The sequence below is a fragment of the Caretta caretta genome, chromosome 1 (assembly GCF_965140235.1).
Source record: "Caretta caretta isolate rCarCar2 chromosome 1, rCarCar1.hap1, whole genome shotgun sequence".
NCBI classification, from domain to species: domain Eukaryota; kingdom Metazoa; phylum Chordata; order Testudines; family Cheloniidae; genus Caretta; species Caretta caretta.
In genome coordinates this window covers 47,038,990-47,062,236 of record NC_134206.1, presented here as the reverse complement: position 1 = coordinate 47,062,236, position 23,247 = coordinate 47,038,990, and the positions used below count along the sequence as shown (strand labels likewise).

The window sequence follows — 23,247 nt, the reverse complement described above, 5'->3', positions numbered from 1 at the left end:
ACTTGTGGCACCTTAGAGACTAACGAATTTATTTGAGCATGAGCTTTCGTGAGCTACAGCTCACTTCATCAGATGTTTACCGTGGAAACTGCAGCTGCAGTTTCCACGGTAAACATCTGATGAAGTGAGCTGTAGCTCACGAAAGCTCATGCTCAAATAAATTCGTTAGTCTCTAAGGTGCCACAAGTACTCCTTTTCTTTTTGCGAATACAGACTAACACGGCTGTTCCTCTGAAACCTGCCAAATGAGAGGCAAACTCTTCTAGTCCTACTGCATGTCAACAGTCCAGAGCTCTTGCTGGACATACCTGCCAACCTTCCTCTGGAGGAGGAAAAGCCCCTGTTTACCAGCAAATAGTGACCATTTTCTTCAGCTGTCTCTTCAAAAGGCTTGCCTAGACCCATGTATGTCAATGGAGTTAAGAGACAGGCCTTTCTCTCTCTCCAATGTTCCCATTTATAGCTTTCAAATATTAGGGGGTGACTGTGTGCTTCTGGGAATATTCTGTGACAATACAATGACAGCTTCCAGCAACAGACTATTCGTCGAAACAGTTAAGAAAATTTGTTTACAATGCCCACATATATCCCAGTATTGATTTACTGTTTTCAGGTTTTACAGCCAATCTCTGCTATTTTCCTCAAAGAAACAAGCAAACAAACAAATGTCAATAGGTATACAAAAGAGGTGGTTATCTCCTTACCTCCTGTAAAAACTTTTCACTCATTTGACCAAAATGATGTCCTGGGGGTTTAATGCCAGATACCACGAGTCCTGAACCATAGATTCTTGGCTTTTGCAAGTCGGGTTTAAATTTGTCATACAGAATGTTAGATGGTTTAATGTCCCCACCACTCAGTATCTGCTGTTCTTTTGCCATGGGCATACCGCACACAGGGGGACCATAGGGCAGCTCAGTTGAGGCAAAGGAAGGGTCAAGATGGTCTATAGACTGAGGATTTCTTCTAATGTAAGTGATGATCTTAGGTCTCACGTGTTTGGGTTTGGGTATGGCAGGTTTTATCTCTATGTTTTCTTCAGGCTTTTCACTGCCGTCGCTCTCCACATCACCTTTGGCTGTAAGGGAGCCCTTGGAATGGACAAGGATTGGTTTGGGGATTCCACTGTTGGCAGCAGTCTTGATAGGCACTTTAGGGGATATGTTTAACAACTGGGTACTGTCAATGGGAGATAGGACTGAGGAGGGTGACAGCTTGTCAACATGAAGTGAATAAAGATCCTTTAAATTGCTGTTTGAAATTGTGGGCTGATTATTAACATTCACAGTTGCCACTGGGTGCAAGGAAGTTGGGACACAGAAAAAGGCATCAGCCCTTGCTGAAATTTTATAACTCTCTGATGCTTCATCTGAAAGATATTTCTTTGCAATAGCTGTCTTTTTATTCTGAACTGAAAAGCTTGTGGTTTCCACATCATTATTCTGGTTGTTTGGCTGTTCATTTGACATTGTTTCTGTACTAAGCACTCTGTGTTGATCTGAGAGATCAGAGGCAGACATTGTGGTGTTTTCAGTGTTCCCTTTGACTAGCATCAGTTTATTCTCATTAACTTTCATGGTTTTGCTGTAAGGAAGACTAACGTTGTGTAGAAAAGATATATGCCCACCAACTGTCTGAATGCAACTTGTACCAGCTTCAAGTAAGTTTCTATTTCTTGTAGGTGTCAGTTTGCCACTGGATTTGCTATCATCACTAAGAGGAAATACAGATCCAATTTCTTTGTCTGTTATGTATTCCTGACGACCTTGATTAGCTGCCCTGTTTTCATCATTACTACTTCCTCTTCCTAACCCAGGGCAGGTGTTATTACCACTTAGTAGTCTGTCCTCAGCATAGGCTACCACTTGGTTTAAGAGCGGATCCCCTACTTTACTACAAAAGTCTTGAAACTGGGGAGCTTGCATTTTGGACACTTCAGCTCCACATCCTTTCTTCTCTTGTACCAATGTACTTTCTTCTCTTTGACATCCTAGAAATTCTACCAACATAATTCTCTCAATTTTTTGTTGACAAATATTCTTAGATGGTACAAGTGGTGGATTTTTTAGCTCCAGTTTTTTACTCTTATCACCCTGACCTAATTGTGCTTCTGACTTACTAGAGACTTCACTGGGCTTACCACTTAAATTTAGATCTACGTGAGTAGGATGCAGTGTGCTTTTACTGTTAACATTTGGTACATCTTCCACATCCATTTGGATCTCCGGAATATTTACTTTCTTGTTTTCTGAGGTAGATGGTTTTGAATAAAACACTGTATTTTCCTCTGAGGTATTGTCAAGTGGATGAAAAACCATACCTAGAAAATGATCCACTGGTGTTTTCTGTGATTTCTCAGTATCACCAATCAAATGATGTGATGTATCAATGGAATCCAGTGATACAGAAAGCGAACGTTTACACGACACCCGTTCTTTTGAAAATGCTTCTGTTTTAGTAGAAAATTTACTTGATCTTCCCAAAGAAAGCCTTTTTATTCCTTCAGCTTCCATGGTCCTGATCATTTTATCCTTAGAAATATGCCGGGTAAATTCATCATCATCTTTTGAAAGAACCCCTGAACTGGTGTCATTTGCACTGCTCTTCAAATTAGACAGACTTTTTCCTCGGCTAATTCGAATTTTCTTTGAAGTATCCTTAACTTCATCAGTCCTGTAATCTTTATCCAATTCCTTGTTTATGGTGGGAGGCAACCTAAATTTTTGTACATTGATGTCACAAATCTGAGATTCCTTAAAGACCAGAAGTTTATTCTGCTCTGTATCCAACTGCGTAATGTTCTCTGACCCACCAGTATGCACACTTCCAGGATCAGCTGTCAAATCACATCTCTTGACCTCCCCTTCAGTGCTTCTGACCTTTGTCATAATTTGGTTGGCATTTGTATCTCCCATACTTATTATGCTTTCATTGTTATTTTTTATTTCATTTCTGTTGTCCTGCAGCTGGGTGTAACATGGCTCACTTGGTATCAGTGATGCACTCATTTTGAAATTTCAGGTGACTGCTTTTTTGACAGTCCTATTTAAGGAGCAAGCTCTCTCTTCAACCAGTTTAGCTATTATTCATGCTTCAGTTAAGGATTTAAATTACAAACTGATCAGTAGAAAATTCTTTCTCAAGCTGTTTGGAGTCTTGTTAGATTCACATTTTTATGCTGCTTCAATGGCTTTCACAGCAGCTTCCTGACTTGAGAAATCTTTTTGACATACAGTAGAGATTTATTTAAAGCAAGATATAGACATTAGGTTCCCTCAGAATGAGAGCCAGTTAGTCCATTTAACCTATAAGGGAAGAAAAAAAAGTTACATTAGGTCACGGGGCTTAAAAAAAACCCCACACACATGTTGTTAACTCAAATGATGTCACTAGCAATACTCACTGTTGCATCCACAGATTAATGTCTCATAACACTTTATGTACATTTTCAATTATTGCTAATAACAAATATTTGTAGACCATGGCTTGGTGTACGCCAGAAAAGGTGTATCATCATAACTATGTTGGAAAGGGGTGTGATGTGTGTGTGTTATACCCATATAAGCACTAGTGTGGATGTAATTATATCATAGCTTTCTTCGCTTCCCATACAGAAAAAAGCTACACTGGTATAAGCACTTGTATACGGATATAACTGAGAGAGTTATGCCACTTAACCATCCCAGTATAGTTAAAATGACAACACTTTCTAGTGTACACAAGTCCTGAGGAACAAAATTCTGGCAACATCAGGAAAAGTTTACTTGGCTTCCCTCCCTCCCCCAGATGGCAGTGATACACATGCTAAGGCTCTACCTACTCTAGGAGCTAGGGATGGGCTTCCATGCTTGCAGACACATACCCATGCTAGCTCAACAAGAGCTGGCGTGAGCATAAATAGCAGCCGTGGTGGCATGGGTAGCTGCAGTGGAGGCACGGCTTAGCTGTGCCAAGTGCGTTCCCACCAGTCAGGCAGGTTTGTAGTTGGCATGGCTAAGCCGTGCTGCCGCTACCATGGCCACTACTTCTGGCATATTAGCTCAGATCTGAGCTAGTACAAATATGTCTACACGAGCTGGAAATCACACCCTTCGTTCGCAGAACAGATGTAAGCTATGTTACAGCCATCAAAGCAGGCCCTCCCTGACTTTTTGTAGGGCGCTCAAAGGGAGCAGGCATCCTCTGTCAACTGCAATGGCAGGAAGACAGCTTTCTACTCTTGTGTCCTCGCATTTTATCTCAAGTAATTCAAAAGTAATTAGTAATATGAATAATGTTTAACATGTAGTAATATGTGCATTTGGAAAACTAGAAATGAACCAAAGCTGAAAAACTGAGACCCAGATTTGAAACCACCACCTTAATACCCTAAGATATTGAGATTCCAGTTAGGAGGTACTGGATCAGCCCATTTTGGAGATAGGCTCTATCTATAACATCTGGATGCAAGTTTAGGATGGAATTTCAAAATCCCTCTAGACTCAAGGTTCCAGTTCAGCCCATTGTACAAAAAGGCCCTGATCCTAACTTTCAGATCAGAGTTCAAGTCCAGATTTGTGCACGTGTGCACACACACACAGACAGACACACGGTTGGGTTTGGATTCCAGCTTCTGGCTCAGTTCCCCCTCTAGAACAAACATTAACTAATTACATTAATTCATGAAACAGAACATTATATCAGACCTCCATTTCAATATCACAGAACCGTGTTATTATACATCTTATCCTTGGAGCACTTTAGGATATGAATTTTAAATTAATGTTATGTTCTGCCCTTACTCCCAGAGATTAAATTATTGAACTGATTGTAGATATTTAAAGGTTTTATTTAAAATTTGGACTTTCTCAAATTAAAATATTTTGCAGAATTACAGTACCAGAATTTACAAATTAATTGTGAAGGCTAAACTCTCAACCTATAGGGGATGATTCATGTTGCTAAATGGCGACCCTCGGGTTCTCTGGTAGACAGTCAATGGTTAGGGTGCATGGCATCAAAGGTAAGGGATTTTAAAACAAAAAGAACAGCAAGGAGAGCATCAGGGCTTAGAAAAGGATGGGAAAATTCAAATTCAGCCTCTACCCAACATCCCTTCCCTCTTCCTAATTCCATCTTGCCACCTCCAAAAAACCTCAAACACTATACATAATACAATTGCACTAATAAAGAAATTAATAGAGAGGCTATCTAGCAGAATCTTATTTTCATTGTGTAATTGCTGAGAAGGAACGAAAACCAGAACTGATATGAAGCAATGGGTTTCCTTTCCTCACCATTCCTCCTGGGGTTAGGGAGAATAAAGAGAAGATTATCATAAAAATTACGGTTCCCAGGTACGTAACCCAAGTTAATGCTATGAGTCACTATTTGACTAATTTATTTATATGGTCAGAATCAAAGGTATGAACTATGCTTACTCAGAACAGGTGCTCAGTTGTCAGTGTTCCATGCCTTTTGGGGGGGGGGGGGGGCAGCGGGTGGAGGGAGGGGAGCAATGCTATTGTCATAGGCTGATTTGCATTCTGCTCCATTACTTTTGTATAGAATGTATGAACAAAATAGTATTTTAACAAGAAAACAAACAAACAAAACAAAAACCCCAACCTCCTCTTTGTCACTTTACTCTCACCAGTAATGCAAATCACTTTTCAAGTACATGCAAGGAAATATTTTTCTCAAATTTGTACTGTGCTTGCCAAATACAATTTTTCAACCAAATAAAAAACAAAAGCCATATATATTCACCTCTTAGTCAATAAAGTAAACTTGTATTTGCTTAGCATGTGGAATGCACATAATTAATTTTATTTGGCATATGGTTTCCCTGTAGTGGAAAGTCGACCAATCTGACTAAATTGAAGAGATGTGCTCAGGATTTGTTCTTCAAATAGAACTGTATTTCCCTCAAACGGAAAGCAAAACTGACAAGGACAATAAATTTTTTTTTTTTTTAGTAGTGCGTGATCTTGGTGTCAGATATTTTGCAATAATTTAAGTTAGTTTAAAAAAAACTTTATCATGTTCTCTGCAGATTAGTAGGGATGACATCACTAGGGAATGTCACTCTCCCCCCACACACTCCTGCAGGGAAACTAATAGGAGGAAATCTCTGATATTCCCTCACTGAAATTCTCCCCAGTTATTCTGTCAGCTCACCCGAGGGAGGGGCTCCCCCCAGACAACAAGGAGCAGGGTCCACCCCTGAATTCCATGAAATCCCCAGGATCTGATGAATCCCCAGAACCAAAAGAAGACCAAGTACATTCACACGGAGGCCTCATACCTCTGGGTCTCGGGCGCATCCTGCAGCAGAACTCCAGTGGAGCTACACTGACAGTACCTCTGAAGCTAGCAGCAGCTGTAAGGAGCCCCCTTAAACAGGATCCCCACTGCGAAGGTAAAGGCTAAGACTCAATATTCCCAACGTTGCGTTATATACTCTTCCTCAATAGCACAAGGCTGATGGACCCCTCTGGCCTTGGGCCACTAACTCCTTGTCCCTTCCCCACTTATGGATTCTCGGCCCAAGGGAGAACAATCTAGGCACTACAGCAGCACAAATAAATAAATAAATAAATAAAGCCGCTTGCAGGTGCACAATTAGATCGTACATATTTTTAAATGTGCAATTCGATTAGCAGTGTAGCCTGTTGATAGTTTTTAAATAAATGTCTTACAAAATGTTAGAAGGGAAATAAGTGAGGTATTTAAGATTGTGGTGGATAAGGTAAACACTAGTTAGTACCCCCTCTTTACACTGCTCCGTGATGTGAATACAAGTGGGCACTCAATGAAACTGATGGAAGGTAAATTTGAAAAAAAAATTAGAAACACTTCACAGAACATGTGCTTATCCTGGAGCATTCACTACAGTGGAACATTTCAGAGCTAAAATGAGGTAGTCAAAAGTCAAGTTTTGGGGCACAAACTGATCACTGATTAATTTACAGCATCAGGTGTTGGCCACTTCGCAAGGGAGGTACCCAATCTACCTCTAGATTCTAAGATCATATAGTCTGACCTTCTGCATAACATAGGTCAGAGAATCTCAGCCAGTGATTCCAAATCCATCACTTCTGTCTCACTTGGAGCATCTCTTTTAGAAAGACATCCATTCTTGATTTAAAGACTTCCAAGGATTGGAGAACCCACTATATCCTTTTGGTAAGTTGCTTCAGTGGTTAATAACCCTCACTGTTAAAAATGTGTACCTTACTTCTAGTTTGAATTTGTCTAGTTTTAATATCCAGCCATTGGATCTTTTTTATGCCTTCATCGGCTAAGTTGAAGAAACTTTTAGTATCAGATATCTTCTCCCCGCAGAGAACCTATATATGGTGATCAAGTCACCTCTTAACCTTCTCTTTAATAAACTACATAGCTTGAGCTTAGAATCATAGAATCTAAAAATAGAATATTACGGTTGGAAGAGTCCTCAGGAGGTCATCTAGTCCAATCCCCTGCTCAAAGTAAGACCAACACCCACTAAATCATCCCAGCCAGGGCTTTGTCAAGCCGGGCCTTAAAAACCTCTAAGGATGAAGATTCATTCTTTAGTCTTTCACTATAAAGCAGACCCTGACTCATTCTCATGACTCTTTTCTGAACTCTTCCCAGTTTTACAACATCCTTTTCAATGTGTGGACACTAGATTTAGACACAGTAAGTGAAATCCTGCCTTCATTGAAATCAATGGCAAGACTCCCATTTGACTTCAGTGGGACAAGGATTTCACCCAGTAATGGTCTCACTAACACCATATACAGAACTAATGCCACTTCCTTACTCCTACCCACTATTCTCCTATTTATACATCCCAGGTATGTGTTAGCTCTTTTAGTCACAGTATTGCACCATCAACTCCTGTTCAAACGGTTGTCCACCGTGACCCCTATGTCCTTTTCAGAGCCACTGTTGTTCAAGATACAGTCCCCAATCTTGTTAGCATGACATACATTCTTTGATTAGATAGACCAATAGTTGGATTTATGCCATATGATCCCTGTTTCAATAATCAAAACTTATGCAATGTAAATATAGCTGTCAGGATTATCGACTCAGAAGAATGCGGCAGTGGTGCTGGAATAAATCTTAAGGCTCCACTCTGACTTAAAATATGCTCAAAGCTGTAGGTTTTCTGCAGAACCAATGCATAAAATAGAGATAAGAATCCATATGTTGATTAATAAATATACTGTTTATTCAGGCTTCTATGATAAGGAATCCAAAACATTTTTTTTGTTTGAGTCAGCACAATAAATATTTTAGGTGACTATGACAGATATATTTGAGTGTATGATTTATAGTTTTGTATTAAATGTAGGCACCTACTGCATCTGATCATTCTAATATAGATAACTTCTATGTGAATAAATTATGTCACTGGGGATTGAGCTGCCTAGCTTCCCCTAAGTGGCATGTCTAACCCTAGCTTCAATAAGCTGTTTGGGAGTCATTAGGATGAAACAAATATCAAGAGGGAAGTGAGGAAGGAGATAAATGTGTCTGAGTTCTTTCTAAATCAACTTGTTAGCAACTGGTCACACACACATAGCTTACATCACTTCTTGCAGCTCTGGAAGGTCTTAACAATTCCTAAAAGGCAACCTTTTAAACCTAAACTACTGACATTAGATACCAAAGACAGTGGCATCACATCCCCTAGAAGCAGTGCCGTGCAGATCCCAGATAAGGAGTAGGACTGAAAGATTTAAAGATTGGACTTAATACACAAAAGTCTCAATGTGGGTAAAAGTCTCATATTACAATATGAAGCAAGGTAGAAAATCTTTCTTCTGAATTTGTGGGCGTGGAAACTCACGTTATGTTACAGCTCTTGAAATCATGGCAGGATACAATTTCAGTATGCTGTGAACAAAGTATACAAAGCAAAATAGAGAAGCTGGTGGGCAGAATAAGACAAGCTATCAATCTATGATTACCGGCGGTTCCTATAGGGAAGAGAAAAGTTCTGAAAAGCCTGAGACGCTGCTAAGTAATTTTGTTAGTTTCAGCAACCTCCATTTCTCTCCCAGATGTCTGACTTCAAGAAAGTTTACCTCTGTATATAACCACAGGACAATGATGATTGCTTGTGAACATGTAGCTATTACAAATCCAAACTCCGAATTCCCACTGACCTGAAAGGGAGATTCCATGCATGGAATTATTTTAAAGATTGAACACAGAGGACATAACCACAATTAAACAAAAGGGGTGGGGAAAAAGATTTGAGAAAAAGAAAAATACAGTGGGTGGGGAGAGAAACAATTTACTTTAGAACATTAAAAAATGAGAGAGTGAGATTTGAAATCATAACCCCAAGTGAAAAGCAGCAGAAAATAACGATCAGCTAAAAACAAGGCAAAATAACTGAGGAAAAATATACTTTAAATAAATAAAATATAAAATCTGGTCACCATAAAATCTCATATGGTCACCATAATCCAGTAGGTGGTCATCAAGCTAACTAAGGATTTCTTTCAAGCTATAACAAGGTCCCTAATCTCACACGCCCTGGCCTCTCCTAAACTTCATTCTTACCAGCTGATTCCAACCTACCACGTGCAACACAAGGAAGAAAGTGAAGGCAGAACTGGAGGATTTATGTCTTACCACACACTGTGGGGACAATAATACCACATGGACCTGTTTAACAGAATAGGGTCAGCTAGACCAGGAAGGTGACAGTCCATTTGAAACAACAGTAGCAATTTTTCCCTTTGTTATTGTAAAACAGGCACGTTAGGAATAACACTGGCGGCATGTGTTGGCTGTATTCTCAGAAGGCGCTACATAAAAGAAAAAAAGATAAAGCCTCACCATATTATTGGGGCTTTTTCTGTTTTTAATAAGAGACCAAAAACAGAGCATCGATAATCTTGAGGTCCACAGAGGAATGCTCAAGAAACATTACAAGAAATAAAAGCTAGAAGCAAAGAAATAAAACCAGAAGCTGGTTGCAATTGTTGACCAGCTCTAATAAAATCTATTTCCTGTGCATAGAATATCATAAATATTCCCTCATCACCAGCACTGCAATTCTATCAACTAAATATTTATGATGTTAAATTGATGCTAAAAATGCATTGGCTGCTACAGTACAGTACCTAGAGCTTATGCTGACAGCTCTTTCTGATTTCTGATTTACAAGAACCAGGGCCGGCTCTAGGTTTTTTGCTGCCCCAAGCAAAAAATTTGCCACCCCAAGCTCCGAGAGTGCAACTGCCCAAGCAAAAAAAAAAAAAGGGTGGCCACAATGGGGGTTTTGCTGGCATAGCTATGTTGGCCAAAGGGGTGTGTTTTTTCACACCCCATCAGATATAGTTTTGCTGACAAAACCCTTTGTAACATAGTCCTGGCCTTTAATTTAAACAGGTGCACAGATCGACTTCCTGTTGTCATTTATCTGCAAGCTGCTGCATCTGAAATCCTCTGGAATTGCCCTCCAGAGGTAGCGGTTGTACTTGCTGCACTACCCCGCACATTTTCGGTGTGTACCTGTCTGTTGCCGTTTTTACAAGATTTGCCCTCCATTTGCATTGTGAGACTGTTTCCCACAATGAAAGCATGCAGTGTTGGAGTGTTGCACAGGTCGTGCTTCCTGCATGACGCCTCGTGTATTTGTTGCACAGATTACATAATGATGCTGCTCCCTGACATCTTTAGTAGCTGTCTTCCTTGATACAGCAAATTTTAGTGCACATTGTGGGGTCAAATTAATCTTGTCAATAGCTGGTTTTGGATTGTTTCACTTTGCATACCACATACCAATATATCTCTTAATGCATCATTTAAATTCTCTCTAAACTGGCAATGCTCTGTTAATTTCCTTAATTCAGCCACATTCAGAAATGTTGAATTTTCTTTTGGATTCTGTTTATAAAAGAATAAACATTCTGCAAGCACTAGTGGCTCTAGGGACAGGTGATTTTTGTAGCATTTCCACAATCTCAGCAAATGCTTTGTCTGCTGGTTAATAGGAGCCATGCCCCAGGTTACAGGTTTTAGCCCCCATGACACTAAGCAAAACTGCCACTTTTCTCTCATTGTGATATATTTATTTATATCATTATATCATGCACAATTGGCCAGATGTATTCTGGAATTTTTTCCCTACCTTTCTCCAAAGTATCACAGATTGGCCATGGCTGGAGACAGGACACCAGACGGTGGATTAGGGCTCTGAGGTGGTACAAAGAATCCCCTCTCTCAGATGCCTGGCTGGTGTGTCTCTAGGGCAGGGGTGGGCAAACTTTTTGGCCCGAGGGCCACACTGGGGTTGTGCAACTGTATGGAGGGCTGGGTAGGGAAGGCTGTGCCTCCACAAACAGCCTGGCCCCCACACCCTATCCACCCCCTCCGACTTCCCACCCCCCTCAGAACCCCTGACCCATCCAATCCCCCCTGCTCCTTGACCCCTGACCACCCCCTCCCAGGACCCCCCGCCCCTAACCGCCCCCTGGGACTCCACCCCCTATCCAACTCCCCCCGCCTCCCCCCCCCGCTCCCTGTCCCCTATCTGCCACGACCCCTATCCACACCCCGGCCCCTAACCACCTCCGGGACCCCATCCCCTATCCAACTCCCGCTGCTCCCTGTCCCCTGACTGCCACCCCCCCCAGAACCTCCACCCCATCCAACCACCCCTGCTCCCTGTCCCCTGACTGCCCCTCGGGGCACCCTGCCCCTTATCCAACCCCCCTGCTCCCTGCCCCCTTACCATGCCGGAGCCAGCTGCACTGCCCGAAAGGAGCAGCGGGCCAGAGCGCTGCCCACGCAGTGGCATGCCATGGGAGAGGGGAGACAGCAGGGGAGGGGCCAGGGGCTAGCCTCCCTGGCCAGGAGCTCAGGGGCCAGGCAGGATCAGGCCCACGAGCCGTAGTTTGTCCACCTCCGCTCTAGGGTGACCAGGTGTCTGTTTTTCCACTGGAATACCCAGTCGAAAAGGGACCCTGGCAGCTCAGGTCAGCACGATCACCCGGGCTGTTAAAAGTCCGGTCGGCAGTGCTGCGGCACTAAGGCAGGCTAGTCCCAACCTGTCCTGGCTGGCACCACGCTGTGCCCCAGAAGCAGCCAGCAGATCCAGCTCCTAGACGGGAGGGCCACAAGGCTCCATGCACTGCTGGTGGCGGGGGGGAGTGCCTGCGGGTGAGAGAAGCGCATGGAGCCTCCCTGGCCCCCCCGCCTAGGCCCCGGACCTGCTGGCTGCTTTTGGGGTGCGTGCAGTGCAGTGCCAGGACAGGCAGGGATCCTGCCTTAGTCCCCCCCACTGCACCACTGACCGGGAGCCATGCGAGGTAAGCCCATGCCCCAACCCTGAGCCCCAACCCCCACCCCCAGCCCTGCGCCCCCTCAACCCAGAGCCCCCTCCTGTACTGCAAACCCCTCATCCCCAGCCCCACCCCAGAGCCTGCACCCCCAGCCCAGAGCTGTCACCCGCACTGCAACCCAACCCCCTGCCCCAACCCAGAGCCCCCTCCCACACCCTGAACCCCTCATCCCTGGCCCTACCCCAGAGCCCTCACCCCCTCCTGCACCCCAAGCCCCTGCCTCAACCCACAGCCCCCTCCTCCACTCCAAATCCCTCAGCCCCAGCCTGGAGCCCCCTCCTGGAGCCCCCTCCTGCACCCCAAAACTGTCGACCCCAGCCGGAGTCCTCACCCTCTCCTGCATCTCAACTCCCTGCCCCATCCCAGAGCCCCCCCCCCCTGCTCCCTGAACCCCACATTTCTGGTTCTACCACCCAGCCCGCACCCCCAGTTAGAGTCCTCACCCCCTGCCACAACCCAACCCCCTGCCCCAGCCCAATAAAAGTGAGTGAGGATGAAGGAGAGCAAGCCACAGAGAGAGAGGAAATATAGTGAGTGGGGGTGGGACCTTGGGGCAGGGGCAGGGTCTCGGGAAGGGGCGGGGCTAGGGTGTTAGCTTTTGTGCAGCTAGAAAGTTGGCAACCCTTTGTATCTCGCTCACATGCTCAGGGTCAAACTAATCACCAGATTCAGCACCAGGAAGGAATTTCCCCCAGGTCATATTAGCAGGGACACTGGCTGGATTTCACCTTCCTCTGCATGGCACATGGATCACCTGCTAGGATCATCTGGGCATATCTCACTTAATGAATCCTCTGACATTGCAGGGGATTCAGGCATTGATGGCTCCTCGGTCTCTCCTGTTCTCTGCCTGTGGCACTGAACAGTTGTCTCCTGAGGACTGAAATGCTTTAGACTCACTAACATCAGTGGGCCCTATTATAGGGTAGCTGGGTAAAATGTAATGTTTGTGTTATACTGGAGGTCAGACTAGGTGATCTAATGACCTACTATATAACGTTCTGGCCTCTCCGTATAGGTGAGCCAATCTTCTGTTGAGCTATCCAAGTCCAAAGTCCATTTGCCCTACACAGATGCATACTTTAAGCCTTCTTTCTCCCTAAATCAGCAGTGTTCTCACAGTCCCAGTGGCTGGAGGGCTTTTCAGTTGTACCAGGCCTCCGCAGGCACGCTCTGTTCCACTGTATTCCTGGATCAGTATCCCATGTTCGCTGCCAACTGCTGTGTCTTTCGCTCTTTACACAACAAATGTAATATGAAGCAGTCACATGGCACAGTGGAGGTCAAATAACCATCTTTACTAACTACATGCAACGTGCAAGGCTGAGTTCCATACATACACCACTGCTCTGGCATGTTTCTAAGACCACAGAGAGCACCACCAGAGGGCTCACTGACTATTACCAGCAGGACAGTGGGGTGGGAGGAGGTATTGTTTCATATTCTCTGTGTGTATATAAAGTCTGCTGCAGTTTCCACGGTAAACATCTGATGAAGTGAGCTGTAGCTCACGAAAGCTCATGCTCAAATAAATTGGTTAGTCTCTAAGGTGCCACAAGTACTCCTTTTCTTTTTGTGACTATTTATAGGGATTCTACCCAATTCCTATACAATAAAAGAACCCAAACAGAAAAAGCCAAAAAGCCTTCAGCCTCCTTCCATTTTATTTCTCTACCTTAAGCTTCAAGGGAATACCTAGGAAGTGAATTAATTCCCTGTTTGCTGGAAATCAATGGGGATTTCTTCAACTTGTCAGACACGGCATTCCTGAAAGAATAGCCAAAATTAAATGCAGGAGAGCCACACTCTTCCCACCCCACAATGGGGGGGAAGGGAAGCTCAGCATCTCGGTGCGCCTTACACAACCTGTGACTCACCATGAAAGAACAGAACTGAAGAATCTTGTGCCAGCAGGCACTGTAGGAGCAGATTTTTGATATCCCGGAACCAAGCAATGTGTTTAAACCACTGCCAGTTGCTGCAGTACTAATTGTTATGCTTATTGCTGAAAGCAGCTAAAAGAAGGCCTTTCTGAAACCTTAGCACAACTAACAGACCAGGAGGGGAGAGGGAAGTGAGTGACCTCGAGGAGTAAACATGATCCTCTGCCCTCCTGACTTGAGTTGTTTTTCCCAAGCATGCGGTTTTGCAAGATTGAAAGTCTGACAATAGTTAACTATTGCTATACAGCTGGTTAACTGATGGAATACTCTCTGCCTGACAAGCTGGAAATCTCCACACTTAACTTAGTTTCTGCTCAGCAGTTTGTCTGGGTTTTTTTGTTTTGATGAACAAGCTATGTAATAAAAACAATTGGGTATAAAAAGAGGGAGAAATCTGAGCTCTATGGACACCTGAACACCTCTCAAGGTCCCCTGCAGACAGAAGACCGGCCACTGGACGTTTGCAGTTATCCACTCGAGATCTCTTCAAGACTTTGGGTAAATACAAATCTGAGATTTTGGGGGGGTGTTTTACTAATATGTTGTGGAGATAGGGTTGCCAACCCTCCAGGATTGGCCTGGAGTCTCCGGAATCAGCATAGATTTCCCGGCGACTATTGAAAGGAATCCGGGACATTTTAATAGGATATTTTAAGAAAAGGACATTACATCATGTTGGGGGGAAAAATCTCCCAGAATAGCTTCAGTCAGGGTTGGCAACCCTATGTGGAGGTGTATAAGTGCTTGAGACTAAAAGTACAGCTTTCAGTGAAAGCACTCTTGTATTGTGCTGTTTGTGCAAGCCATCTATCAGTTGAATGTCTGTGTCTCTAGTGATTTATTTCCTGCCACCACTTCATCAAGAGTAAAAGTTACCAAGAGCTCTGGGTTCAGAAACCCTGGGTAACAGCACTACGATCTCTCATTGCTTCTGTCCATTTAAGGGGTGCATGATCAGTTTACAATTCACTTTCCTTTTTGAGTAAAAAACCAACAGCACTTGCCCCACTAGAAGCATTTTGATACAGTTTAACTTCCTTGTGCATGGCATGTGGTGGCAGGGAGAAAGGGGGCCCTAGCACAGGAGGGATAGCAAAGGGATTATGTTGCCTTCAGAGCTGCTAACTCTAGGGATTTTTTCAGGAGTGACAGGAGTTTGGCCAGGGTTGGAGCTTGTCTTATGACAAGGTGAGATGCTCCCACCTTCTAGCCAATTTCAGACCTGCCAGAGGGGGATGGGACCTCCTCTGATTGGCTGCCTATCCCACTAGCCCACCTCTGGGGGATAGAACAGCCAATCCAGGCTGCTGCATAAAGCGACAGAACTCCCTCCTGCTCCCCTCAGACACCATCTTTCTCACAGGAGGGGAGGTGGCAGGGGGAGCACAGGGCCCGGCAGCTCACTCCCTCTTCTCCCTCCCTTCCTGTGAGCAATGAGACGCCTCCTCTGATCCTCCCCCCGCTGCCTGCAACACCTGGCCTGGGAAGGGGGCAGAGAAGGGGTGAAGAGCCCCTGGAGCTGCCCCTCCAGACTGGAAGGGGGAGAGGAGACTCTACTGTAGCCCCCAGGTCTGGAGAGGGGCTGAAGAGCTCCAGGAGGATCAGAAATGTGGCAGGGGAAGGGAGGGTGTGGCACAACCAATAGGGGCTGAGCAGATAGGGGTAGGGAGACTGTAGGATTGCCACCTTTGAAGTACAAAAATCAGGATATCCCTGAGCTGGGAAGGTGCAGGGGAAGATAGGAGGTGGCTCGTGGGTGTGGATCAGGGCCCTGCTGAGCAGGAATAGCTGCCACTATGGCGAGAAGCAAGGCACTGTGGGGCTATTTCCTTGAGCTCTTTTTACTGCTCTGAGAAGCTTGTTGGTCAGGTAGGAAGCAGCTGCTTCTGCTGAATGGCTTCTTTGCGGCAACTGCATAGCAGCCAGTAGCGTGGAGGAGCAGCAGCATGAGGAGGAGAAAGATGAGACTCCCCCACCCCAGCAGCAGCCCAAGAGGTGACTCAACGGACAAAAAACAGGAGTTAATTCACTTTTAATGTCCTGGGACAGCTACCTCAGAAAAAAAAAAAAAAGGGCAATCATTGGAAAACCTGGACTGACACCAATAGAACAGATGTGGGGGAGGATTTGGAGGTTTGGGGAGCAAAGTTAATTGCTGGGCAGGAGACTGGCAGATGGGGACGTCTCAAGTCTCCTGTAGTGAGAGCCAAAATCAACTTACTCAGTAAATTTGGGAGAGTAGGCAATGCTAATGGTCACACGCTGGGGATGGGCAGAAGGGGGTTCAAAAACCAAAATACAATATTTTTTAAAACCTCATGGTTTTGGGCGTCTGACTCAGAATTTTTGAACTTTTGGGGCTGGCAATACTATGCATGTTTCACAGCCAGAGACCCCTTTTCAATAAGGGGGTAACTGATTTCACAGGTCTGTTCCTGAGAGGAAATGGCCACTACCACATGCAAGTCTGGCTGACTAATGGGAGTTGTGAGTGTACAGCTTTCTAGGGAACAGGCCTACAACTTACCATACCATAGAAGAGGCAACAGCAGTGTAGAGGGCAACAAGCCCTCTATATCTCAAATAACATTTCCCCAGTTACACTTTGGGGTTCAGTGCATTTTACATGAGAACAGATCTCAGATCAAAAAACTTCTGAGAAAATATATCAAACATTTTTTTCATAAGTTACCTTATGAATGCTTTTCAAAACCAGCATATTTTAAACAAAAATGTGAAGAGCTAACCTAATAATTTATTACCTGTCAGTCTGTAATCCCCAAGGACATTATGTGGAAAGAATCCTGCTTTCTGTTATTTCAAAAGAATGTAGGCTTTAGGATTAAAGATCCTGATTATCAAAACTGACAAATTATTTTAATAATTAGCATCAAACAAGTTTCTATAAGGCATAAGTCATAATAATTGTGTACTTCCAACCCTAATTTTTAAAAAAATTCACAGTTGGAGAACTTCACATAGTGCAATATAAACAATCCTATTAATAAGGTTCCAAAAAGCCATATGTCTCTGATCTTCTGAATAAAGTCAACCACAAAGCTAATTAGATTATCATTTAAACTACTCTTGAACAAGTTTCATTTTTATTTTAGTTTCAGATTAGGTTGCTTGTTTAAACATATTGGAATTTGTGCATACTATCAGAAAACTGAAGCTTTCCATTTAATACAGTACAAGTTAAGGACTAAAACCCAGGACAACCCAGGATTTACCGCTGTGGAGAGATACAGAGCTAGATGAGTGCATATTGTCAGTCCAAAGGGTAAAAAGAGCAAGTGGGTAAGTAGAAGTGAAGCCAAGTCAGCAACGTGAGATTCCAGCAAACTGTTCCTGACCAGTGAGGTCAGTAGCACATAGCCACAAGCAGCCAGGGCAACATAGAAAGTGTAAAAAGAGGGCAGGAGCTTGAGCCGGATAAAGGAAGTAATGTTGATCACATTTAGATAGACCAAATTAGTAATATGAAAATGGTAAAAGCAAGAGTCGACAAGGAATTTCTTTTAGAGGGAGATGCTAAATATATGTAGAATGATCCCCTCCCCCCCCCCCACACACACTTTTCTAAAAGAGAATAGAACTGGAACTTTAAAGGACAGTAGGAAGTAGAGAAAGAAAGAATAGTGAGGTGTACTAGTAGCTTCCAAGCTCCAACAAATGTGACATCAGCCAGCATTTCGGGTGCATTACAATCAGAGTTCAGACCAGGGCAAAGCATAGGGTCAGAACTACAGGCACTTAAAGAGGAATCCATTATGGCCATAGACACAGGCACTGTCTCCATGCTCACATTGCTGGATCTTACTACAGCTCTTGATGCAATAAATCACAAGGTTTTGCTAGCCTGCCTGGATGACATAGAAGGAGTAGATGGAACAAGCGCTACAGTGGCTCCAATGATTCCTCTCCAGCAGAACTCACAATGGTAATGGGTAACTGCTCCTCTCTTAAGTTCCTCACCTGTACCATCATACATGGATTGATATTATATCTGCTTCTCTTCACTGATCTCATGAGACCATTGAGAGAGCTAGTGAAATAGCATGGGTACAGCTGACAACAATATGCAGACAACACAACTATCTAGCCCATTCTCAGCTGATGCAAGCACCATCACAACTGAGATGTCAGAATACCTCCTTGGATAAAGACCTGCTGGCTCAAGCTGAACCCAGGCAAGACTGAACTGATGCTGGTTGTGTAACGCCAACAGACCCCTGTCAACGGTGGGCAGGATCGAACCGAGGAACTCCAGAGCTTAGTGCATGAACCAAAAGCCAATTGGCTATTAGCTAAGGCTGTAGAGCAGACTCATTTTATCTCTCTCTTTAAGTGGTCTCGGTGCTACTAGATGGAACAGAGCACCACACCCAGAAGGTGTGTGGGTTACATACTTCCCCTAGCTGAGGAAGCGCGTCCCAATCTTCAGAGTCTTCCCAGCTGAAATCCCAGACGAGCCCCCACTTGTAACACTGACAGACCCTGGTTGTTGGCAGGCGGGATCGAACCTGGGGCTTTGGAGCTTAGTGCATGAGCCTCTACCGCATGAGCCAAAAGCCAACTGGCTATTCGTGAAGGCTGTAGAGCAGACTCATTTTATCTCTCTAAGTGGTCTCGGTGCCACTAGATCAGACAGCACACCACATCCAGAAGGTGCGTGGATTACAGTTGCAAGGGGGAAACACTTCGAAAAACCAGCTGAGATACTGTCTGCACAGATGTACAGACCCCATTAGTCAAAGCAGTGTGAGGCCTTCAGTCTGGTGTGACTCCTCATTAAGACTGGATGACCACATAGCATCAATGTCTAAAAATGCCTTCTTTCATCTCCAGCTCTCCAGGAAACTTTGCCTATTTGTCACCTCCAGGCTTGATTACTCTGATTCACTGTATCTGATATTGAATGTAAAGACAATGCACAGTCTCCTGCTGGTACAGAATGCAGCCACTTGTTTCCTCCATAGTCTTGGCTCCCAGGAGCATATAAGCACCATACTCAAGTCTCTCCGCTGGCCCCCACTCAATTTCAAATACCAGTTTAAGGTCTTGGTCACAAAGTGCAGGATAATGCACAGGAGAACAGGGGACAAAGCATCTCCATCAAGGGGATCTTGCTATGGAACAAACTTCCAGAGGAGATTACACTAATCCAGAGTCTTTAGGAAATGCTGAAAATCTCTCCTCATTAGAGCCCTTTTACCACAGCAAGAAGGATACTCTCAACATTGAGTCCCCATCTACCCATACCTCTACCCAAATATTTTAAACTGTAACAAATCAACCAACCCGCGAAAAAGAAGTCAAACCCCTCAAACAATAAAAAATACCCAAAGCGGAATGTTTACTCTAAAAAGGGAGATGAGCCAGACACTCCATGAAATCCACAAGAGACTTCACTATTGCTATAGATTTTACATAGAAGTTGGTCAGACACTCCAGAAATGGGCAGAAATATAAAATCCTAAAATAGATCAATGGATGCATGGATGGTTGAGGGAAGGATTTCTGAGAAAAGGTAAACACTAGAAGTTGATTATTGGGCTTTTTCTGTAGCTTTCTCAACTTCATTCCATTCTATAAAAAGCAAGATGAACAGATCAATATAAGGCACCTCACAAAACACAAACTATGGATTATCATAAAATCTACTAACACCTGAAGATCAGATATTTTGGGCCCCCATTCACTTTTCTGCTTAATCTATTGTTCTACAGTACCAAACCTGTACATAACCTGTGAAGTGTGTAACATTTCAAAAGTGATGCATTTTGTTAAGATTGCTAAATTATTCCCCTCTTGCAAAACAGCTGAGAAAGGGGGAAAATGTATATAGTTGCAAAATTTAAGCACGTATAAGTTTGGAATTTTGCTTTCTAAGAAGTAAGAATGAGAAACTCATAAACCTTGTCTATTTTAACAAGTTTACCCATTGCTGATAATGCAGTTACAACTAATGCTGAATTCAGTTTAACTGCAAGTGTAGCCAAGGGTAAACTATCTTCAGCACCAATTTCTGAATCCTGCTGAAGTCAATGGCAGGTAAATGTGCTCAGCACTTCTGAAAATATGTGAACTCTTATATTGGTCCTGCGACAAAGTTCCTGCTCTACCTTGGTGGGTCTTGCGCTTATTGGCAGATTTGCTCACCTTGGAGCTTCACGGCAGCCCTCAGCTTGGCCGTTTTTCTGAATTCACAGTCCAGGTCGACTCCTCCTGTGTCTGATCAGGAGTTGGGGAGGATTTGGGGGGAACCTGGGCCCGCTCTCTACTCCGGGTTCCAGCCCAGGGCCCTGTGGAATGCAGCTGTCTAGAGTGCCTCTTGGAACAGCTGTGTGACAGCTACAACTCCCTGGGCTACTTCCCCATGGCCTCCTCCCAACACCTTCTTTATCCTCACCATAGGACCTTCCTCCTGGTGCCTGATAATGCTTGTACACCTCAGTCCTCCAACAGTCCATGTTCTCACTCTCAGCTCCTAGTGCCTCTTGCTCTCAGCTCCTCACACACACACCACAAACCTCATCTGATGAAGTGAGCTGTAGCTCACGAAAGCTTATGCTCAAATAAATTGGTTAGTCTCTTAAGGTGCCACTAGTACTCCTTTTCTTTTTGCGAATACAGACTAACACGGCTACTACTCTGAAACCACAAACTGAAATGAGCTCCTTTTTAAAACCCAGGTGCCCTGATTAGCCTGCCTTAATTGATTCTAGCAGCTTCTTGATTGGCTGCAGGTGTTCTAATCAGCCTGTCTTAATTGCCTCCAGAAGGTTCCTGATAGTTCTGGAACCTTCCCTGTTACCTTACCCAGGGAAAAGGGACCTACTTAGCCTGGGGCTAATATATCTGCCTTCTATTACTCTCCTGTAGCCATCTGGCCTGACCCTGTCACATATCCCCTCCCCCCCCCCGCTCAACACTACGGGGTTGGGCAACTTGGGACGTCAGGCAGTGTACTCGTGACAAGCCATTTGCATTGCCATGGTGGCTTCCAGCCCAGTATTGTATAGTGAATTGGAAAGGTTGTAGGGACAGGAACCATCTGGTCACCCTTGCGTTCTTCTCTTTATTTCGCTGCATCCACTGGGGGGGTGCATGGTCGGTCACAAGGGTAAACCGTCATCCTAGAAGGTAATAATGTAGTCATCCATGGCCCATTTCACAGCTAGGCACTCTCTTTCAACCACGGCATACTTCTGCTCTCTCGGGAGGAGTTTCCTGCTGAGGTAGAGGATTGGGTGTTCTTCATCTCCGATCATCTGCGATAGGACAGCTCCCAATCCTACTTCAGATGCATCTATTTGTAAAATGAATTCTTTGATGAAGTCTAGGGCTATAAGCACGGGGTTACTGCAGAGGGCTGTCCGTAGATCCATGAATGCTTTCTCTGCGGCATCTGTTCACTTCACCATGTCTGGACCCCCGGCTTTTATAAGGTCTGTCAGGGGACTTGCTCTGGTACCAAAATGGGGAATAAATCATCGCTTTTACCCCACCACACCCAGGAATGCCCGGACTTGCTTTTTCCGATTCAGCTGTGGCCAATTTTGGATAGCCTCTAGTTTGTTTAGTTGGGGCTTGATCATGCCCCTTCCTGCAATGTAGTCAAGGTATTTAGCCTTGGCTAGCCCTATAGCACTGGGCTGGCTGTGAGGCCAGCCTGTCTTAGCATGTCCAGAACCGCTTCCACCTTTCCTAAGTGGGTTTCCCAGTCAGGGGTGTGAATAATCACATCCTCCAGGTATGCCGCTGCATAACTGGTATGGGGCCGTAGGAGCTTGTCCATAAGACGCTGGAAGGTGGCAGGTGCCCCATGCAGTCCAAAAGGAAGAACAGTATACTGAAACAGACCCTCTGGTGTGGAGAATGCCGTCTTTTCTTTCGCATCTTTGGCAAGGGGAATCTGCCAGTATCCCTTTGTTAAATCAAGGGTGGTCAAAAATCGGGCATTGCCCAGGCAGTCAACTAACTCATTGATACGGGGTATGCATCCAATCTGGATATCTCATTCAGCCGGAGAAAGTCATTACAAAACCTAGTGGTGCCATCGGGTTTGGGCACCAACACAATCGGGCTTGACCACTGACTGTGGGACTCTTCGATGACTCCCAGCTCCAACCTCCTTTTTACCTCTGCCTTGATCTCCTCCCTTTTTGCTGCTGGGACCCGATAGGGCCTTAAAGTTACCTTTGCCCCAGGGTTTGTGATAATGTGGTGATATGCTTCGGTGGTCCAGCCTGGTTTGGTTGAAAACACGTCCTGGTATCGGTTGATCATCTCAGTTACCTCCTTCTTCTGGTTTGGTGTCAAATCAGTGGATATCCTGATCTGCTCCTGCATATTATTTCCCTGGATCGGGGTCTCTTGGGCCACTACACACACCTCTCGTTGGTGCCAAGGCTTTAAGAGGTTAATGTGATAAATTTGTTCTTGTTTCCGGCGTCCTGGCTGCCGCACCTTGTAGGTTACTTCCCTCACGGGTTCAACCATCTCATAGGGCCCCTGCCATTGGGCCAAAAGCTTGCTTTCTGCCGTGGGTAGCAACACCATCACCTGATCCCCTGGTTGGAACTGTCGGCCTTTTGCCTGGCGATTGTAATGGGTTCGCTGGGCCTCCTGTGCCTTTTCCAAATGTCCCCATACAATAGGGGTGACTTGGGCTATCCGTTCTCGCATCTGCAACACATGGTCAATTATATTTCTCCCCTCATTGGGTTCCTCTTCCCAGATTTCTTTTGCAATATCTAGTATGCCACGGGGATGGCGTCCGTATAATAATTCAAAGGGAGAAAACCCAGGTGAGGCCTGAGGTACCTCCCAGATTGCAAACATAAGGTAGGGTAGTGGGGTGTCCCAATCCTTCCCATCTCGACTTACCACTTTCCTTATCATTGCCTTGAGGGTTCGGTTAAACCTTTCTACCAGCCCATCGGTCTGCGGATGATAGACTG

The 23,247-nt window shown here is 44.6% G+C and overlaps 1 protein-coding gene across 4 annotated transcripts in view; it reads right to left on the bottom strand.

Annotated features, from left to right (window-relative positions):
- The window catches only part of MTUS2 (microtubule associated scaffold protein 2), a 489,829-nt gene that overhangs the window by 277,751 nt on the left and 188,831 nt on the right, over nucleotides 1-23,247 (bottom strand). For all 4 annotated transcript variants that reach the window (XM_075127651.1, XM_075127661.1, XM_075127639.1 and 1 more), the window contains one exon: nucleotides 705-3,305. In XM_075127651.1, the coding sequence (XP_074983752.1) occupies nucleotides 705-3,008 (2,304 nt within the window). In that variant the 5' untranslated portion in view covers nucleotides 3,009-3,305. The remainder of the gene's footprint in view (nucleotides 1-704; nucleotides 3,306-23,247) is intronic.